Genomic DNA, 6845 nt, shown 5'->3' with positions numbered 1-6845 from the left:
TAGAGACTAATGTAATTTTTTGCTTTTTTTTTCTGCAAAAAGATACACCAAAGTTTCAAATCAAGTTGTATTCTATTCTCAGTCTTGGTGGCAAGTAAAAAAGTGAAAAACTTTTTGCTCTAAGTTTCCGAAAGTAGCACTTGATTCTCCTGGTTGTTTTGTTCAGCTCAGTTACCTTTAAAAGCGATATACTGCTACACTCACTGTGCATATGTGGAATAAATGCAGTAAGTACTAGGGACCGAACTTGTACGGATTAATAGTCAAGTGAGGAAGAGGAACAGAAGAATAGCGAGATGCGGTGAATGAATTAACCATTTTTACAAATATATTGCTGCCACTCAATTAATTATGCACTAGAAAACAACCCGTGAGTGGTCATTTTCTAAAGATACTTCAATTAGTTAATTAACCAAAAATACTACTATGTTTTTTTAATGTTATCTAAGGACAATAGAAGATCTCATTAATTTACAGCCGTTAAATAGGATCATAAACTTATATAATTAAGATCCTTCAATTCAAATTATTACCTCTAGTTGAGTTAATTAAGCATGAGCAATATAAATTTTTTCATATTTTTTTTTAATTTTGCAAATAAAAAAATCTTTCAATTCAAATTGTTAATTCCTTCTACTCTCTCTCTATGTTAGGTAAATATGTATGCATCTACATCAAGATCATGTGATTGAATAATAGCGGTTAACACGGTAAAACTTATAAAATCAATTTTGGCACCGCTCCATTATTCTCAACATTATTGACTGTTTCTATAAATTAATATGAAATTTTTTAATGTGTTATGTTCTCATTTACATGTTTTTTTTTATAAAGATTATTCATCTCATAGCTATTTTAATTTAAATATATTTAAGTATAAAATTTTTAAGCGATAATTTATCAAAAAATAAATACATTTTATTAATATAATATTAATTAATTTCTTTAAATTATTCTCAATTATATAATTTTATACTTATATAATTTTTTTAATTTCTCTTATTCTGATATGATTTGTTTCATATATATACATCAAGACCATCTAATTGCTTAATAGCTATTATCAGTGACAAAACTAACCTCGGAGGCTATGCAATCTAATACCACTAGGATCTACCTAGTTGTGTGGTTTGAATGTCATGGCTAATAATGGGATATACTGTGCGCAAATAAGAGGCTAATCTATAGTATTCACTTGCTAACCATATGCTTTAATTTGTGATTCAGAATTCAGAGTAAAAAGTTCAATAGTTGATTTTTGCCTAAATAATTATTTGAACCATATAACGCTAAATCTGATCACAGCAAGCACTGACTCGTTGATTCAATCACACAATGCAGCAGCTATGCATAAGTGTGGGGTTAGGGACTTAAGGGGAAAAGCTGTCTTCTCCTGCATGAGTGTATAAATCAATGAAACTTCACACATTATTGGTCCCGGATATTTGAGTATGAGTGGTGATATTAGGACATTCGTTATTTATAAACACTTCATCAATATTTTATTTTTTTTTTCTATCTTTATCTACCTTTCTGACAGATTATACCGTCAATCTTATTAATCACTTATCTCTTATATGTTATTATCTCTCTCTCAAGGTGTGTACTAGCTTTGTATATTCTTTGGGTGTTAAAGAATTATTTTCCTTAATCCTAATAATCCTGTCTCACTCACTGACAAATAATAATACATTTTTTGGATTTGGATTCCAGAAACAATAAAAGTATCAATGTTATATTGTACATGGACAAACATTCATGTGCTTTTATCAATTCAACAAACATAACATCATGATCACTTGTGACATGTAAGTGCCAAGAATAACTATTTTTTCATAGGTAGCAAAGGTAAAGTTTATACTCACAAAAGAAATCATTAAGTTTATAATGCATCATAATATATTGTGGTCTCAAAGTGATGATTTTTGTTGAGGATTCTTCGTTTATAGGTCAACCTTTGACCATACGTACAATTAGTAAAATAAAATTAAACATCTTAAGTTTGTTTTCATTTTTTCTACTTTCACACGTAGAAATACACAGGAAACCAAAGGCATGTTTAAATTGTTCTTTTTTGGTCATACTTGTTTAGAGAACAAGAAAATTAATTGTGTTTTCAAACAATACAACAAAACTTGTTTGGGTATATTGTTTTTAGAATAGTTGTTGAAACAAGTTTGTGAAAATTGCACTTGAAAACTGTGCGTCTGTGCCCCACCTTTTTTTCATCTTCACAAAAGTAAAAAATACTTGGGTAAAAATTAATGGTTCTTGTTAGTATTTTAGGGAAATAGAAAGGTGGTTAATTGTTGAATGGTGATTGATAAGTGGGTTTGAGCAGGTGTAGCAAAGAATTTTAGAAGACAAATAGTAGAACGCTTACTGTGTAGGCCGTGTCAGCTCTATAGTGTGATTTAGTAAAGAATAAATGTCGTGTAGCAATTAATATTTGGAGAAAGATTTATTGATTTCTCTCAAACTCAGGTTATAATTAGTATTGCATTGCATATTTATAGTGTTGCTGCACCGTCCTTCGTAATGTCGGTTCAGCATTTAGTTTAAACTATATTCTAGAATTTTATATTCTAGAATTATCAATAATTTACAAGCTTTTTTCTTGCTCAGTGGATAGTTTCTAAGATATTCTATTATTCTTCTAGAATTTTGCAGCACTTTCCGACCGTTCTCATGAGAATAATAACAATATTAATTAGCAACAATAGGTATATAAATATGTTAATTAAGACTACTAAAAAAAATATGTCAAGACTAAAATTGAATAAAACTAATCTCTTGACTATCAAGGTAATTAAGATTGTATAATCAAAATTTATTACTCTCATGAGTATGGTTCTCACATGATATTATATATACCAATTTGTTTTAACTTCTTGTATCAACAAAACATTTTTCAATCGAAGAATATAGATGAATTTCACTTTAAATGCACCTGCCTCTTTTCCCTTCTCTTGCATTTATATGATTTCTTCATTGTCATAAACTGCACTTCAAAATTTACTTACTCCACTAGATTACATTAATGCACCGCATATGTGTACGGCAACACCGTTTCCATGTTTAAAACAAAAGAACAAAAAAACACTCCAACCTAAACTCATAGCTAGCTGTTCCAACATCCGAGTCTGTCTCATCTTATTCCTATTTCTGTGTTAAAATAAAATTCTGAGATCAAACTCCTTACATTCTTCATTAAATTCCCCCTTCCCCCTATCCTCAGCTCTCATCAGAACCCACATGCAGACATTAACCATCAAATTAATTACTTAAATAATTCTCCTTTTGGTTCAACCATCATAGTCCAAATGCAGTTAAAGGTAAAAGGCAACACCTTCATTCAAAGCCAGTTTCATATTACAGCACCAATTCCTCGAAACATAACATCATCTAACAACTAACAATAAAAGCAGTGCCATTTTCCAACAAAATAACAAAATCAAAACACACTCCCATCCTTTTACAATCATAGCATGCGTTTCTGATATTACTCCTTCATAGGAAGGAACTCAAAAAACTGACCAGGGGTCAAGTTGTTGGCATTCATTGCTGAAGCTGATATCTCTGTCTCATTATCCTTCATGTTGTCACTGATGCCATCACCACTCCTCAATGGGAAAAGTTGAAGGGTTTGAGACTCCACACAATTATCCTCTTCACTAGTACTACTGCTACCACTAAAGTAGATAGCACTGTTTTCTCTCTGGGGTGAAATAAAAAAGCTGAGATCATGTGTCTTAATGAGGTTTGGGTCCATTTTTCTTGTTGTTACTGTGGTTGTAGTAGTGGCCATGCTACTAGCTACAGAAGCATTGGGAGGGGTGTTTATGAGGTGGGTGACAGGTGCAGAAGAAGGAGAAGGACAAGGTAACTGCATCACATGCCACCTTGCATTCCTTTCAAAAACGTTCCTTCTTTGTTGTAATTCCCCTTCATCTAATAGGAGCCATCCATCTGTTCTACTCTCTGCAGCCACTGCTTTTGCTGTCCTTTGTGTTGAAACAGATTCCTGTGGAGGATTTGAATTTTGCAGCCATGCAACCACATGAAATTGAAAACCACAAAAGGAGCAAAAAAGTGTTGCATATATAGCACATATTTCAAATCAATTGTGCACTTCAAGTTCCTAGAAAATTATACTTGTATAGACACAATTAATGTAAACACAACCAATACAAAATTATATGGATCTTGCTAATAAAAATAAAATATTTATTATGTAAATCATAAAAGAATATAAAAATTATAAATAATATAATTTTTAATTTTAAAATAAAAATATGTTTACTTAAGTTTCTTAATTTATATCCCATTAACATTTATAAAATAATATTATACAATAGTAATGTTAAAGTAATTTTTGCACGGATTTTCATATGAACTTTATTATTAAAAATTAATTGGTGATTTAAATTTCTTTTCAATTCATTCAATTAAAAGGTGCATGCATGGTCTAAAGGAGAGAAGTCAAATAAAAGTAGGGTTAAGGATGTCTTTTCCATCACAAGAGGTGCTCAATTGCATAGAATATTATATTGGGATGCCCTTGAAACTACTGACCTAAATGACATGAATGAGCACAAGCCTCAAAAGCAAAGCTAAGTTTCATAACAGCAGAGCCGACAGAAAGGAAGGAATTCAGCTTTTAGGCCATTTTCATTTCCCAACAAACGAAGCTTTTGTTGGGTCCTTTCCCTATACCTAGTGCAGATCTTTCCATAATATACATGTTTCCCATATCAACTTGATCTCTAGTAATCATCTGCCAATAATCACCACTTAATGGATATGCTTATGAACTTTTTGCTATTAAGCAAATCCCAAGTAAAAAAAAGGCTAGGGTAGATATTATTAATTAGTCCATGAGGAAAGACAAATACAAAAGCAGGATATTAGAAATGGAATATTATTAGACCTCTGCAATAGTACTGCAATTTGTTGAGGGTGTCCAGTTCTTGGTCCGTTCAACTTCAAACACTGTCCTACTTGCAGCTGTAGCAGAAAGAAAAACAAAACAACACAACTTAATTGACATCTCAAGCAACAATCAGAATAAGTAAAAAAGAAAAGCTACACATAACATATAATCTACAGATCCCTAACAAACAAAAATGAAGGGTTATGGATAAAATGATTATGGATTAATTATGGATAAAATGATTATGTATCATGTAACCTAAATCTTTCTTCTCTGGAGTTTCAGCATCTGATTCCATTTGGCGGCGACGCTTTTGCCTCTCCCTGGCTTTGTGATTCTGAAACCAATAGAACACATTCTTCCCTTCAATGTTACCAAACCTTCTAAGCTGTGCAGTGATGTGTTGGATTTGCTCGGCAGATGGTGTCCTTGTTCCTCTTCTATATAACTCTTCAAGGGCTCTTAGTTGCTCTGGGGTTGGATTCCACCTTGAGCTCACAACAACTGGTGCTGCACCATTGAACTCTCTCTTGTTTTGTTCTGCCATTGTTGCCAAAAGAATAGACAGTTTTTTTTTTTTGTACAGATAACTCTTAGAAAAGATAAAGCAACAAATGCACATAAACAACTATATACATATATATATATATATGTATATATATGTATGTATACCAAGATGGTGATAATGATATTGTGAAAGGAAGTCATTCCCATGGATCTGAGATAAGCTAGGAGTGGTTGTTGTTGGTGCATTGTTGAGAGAAGTCGTCATTGGCCTTGGCATGAGAGGCTTGAGTTTCCTTCCAGTAATGAGTGAATGTTCAACCATGTTGAACTCACCACCTTCATAACCCATCATCCACATTTTGGTAGCCAATGAGAGCAAAAAGGCTAGGGTTTTTGGTCCCTCCTTTTTTTTGCGTGGTCACAAGGGTGATAATAGAAAAAAGGTTATATATAGCACAGAACGAAGCTACGTATGTACTAGCTTTATCAGCTTATATATTCACGTATAGCATTATAATTAATGAAAGAGAATATATACTAAAACAATGAAAGGGGTGTGTTGAATTAATATGCATATAAAGTGGGAGTGCTTTAAATAGATTTCTTTATCTGTCTCTATCTTCCTTCCCTTGTCTCTTGGCAATGGGAGTTGAAATGATAGAGTATATACTAGAATGGTGTTAAAGTTGAAAAAAAAGCAAAAACAAAGAAAAAGAATTAAGAATGTGTAGTGTGAAGAGTAGAGGTAACATGCAAGCAGGTTTGTGACCAGATCAGATAGATAGAAAAATGGTAAGTCCTAGCTACATGAAATGAAAAGTAGACAAAAATTATATATACGGTACATAGATTGATGGTAATAAAGCAGAAAACGTTGTTGTTGAAAGATGAGTTGGTTGAGAGAGAGTGGTGGTGTTGGTGTAACATGGGACAAAAGTGAAGGAAGGGTGTTGACAGAGATTGTTAAATAAAAAAGAAAAAAAAATTATCTTATCAGAATTCTTAAAAAATTAAAAGAAAAAAATAATTAAAATCTAATAAATTACATTATTTATGATTATTATAATAAATATATTTTTTTGAGTTTTCTATTCTAAGGAGACAAAAATAAAAGTGAAAAAAGGAGGAGGGAATATGGGAGAAGGGAATGTAAAACGACGTAACGATGATGAGGGTTATGATGAGGCTCATCACCCTCTTGACCCTTTTTTTCCACCATTCTCATTTATTGGTCTCCTCATGTCTCATGCCTTTCACACTAATTCTCAATCCAAACTGCCCTTTTTTCTTTGTCTAATATGCTGTCCACCCTCTCTCTCCTGCACATACACTGTACGGATTTTTGTCTCTACTCTTAGATTTTCACCTTCACAGTCACACATGCATCAGTCTCTACCCCTTTTTA

At 32.3% G+C, this 6845-nt stretch overlaps 1 protein-coding gene across 1 annotated transcript; it reads right to left on the bottom strand.

Moving 5' to 3' along the window:
* Positions 1–3276: 3276 nt before the first annotated feature.
* Positions 3277–6070, bottom strand: LOC114418662 (WUSCHEL-related homeobox 1-like). The gene is made up of 4 exons (XM_028384124.1): positions 5606–6070; positions 5192–5473; positions 4931–5007; positions 3277–4024 (listed from the first exon to the last, which is right to left on the bottom strand). The coding sequence occupies exons 1-4, from the start codon at positions 5796–5798 to the stop codon at positions 3503–3505; spliced, it is 1074 nt and encodes a 357-aa protein (XP_028239925.1). The 5' UTR covers positions 5799–6070; the 3' UTR covers positions 3277–3502.
* Between the last annotated feature and the right edge of the window lie 775 nt (positions 6071–6845).

This window comes from Glycine soja, chromosome 7, assembly GCF_004193775.1.
Source record: "Glycine soja cultivar W05 chromosome 7, ASM419377v2, whole genome shotgun sequence".
Classification (NCBI taxonomy): Eukaryota; Viridiplantae; Streptophyta; class Magnoliopsida; order Fabales; family Fabaceae; genus Glycine; species Glycine soja.
Note: the sequence above shows the minus strand (reverse complement) of the source record. Positions and strands in the feature narration are given on the sequence as shown.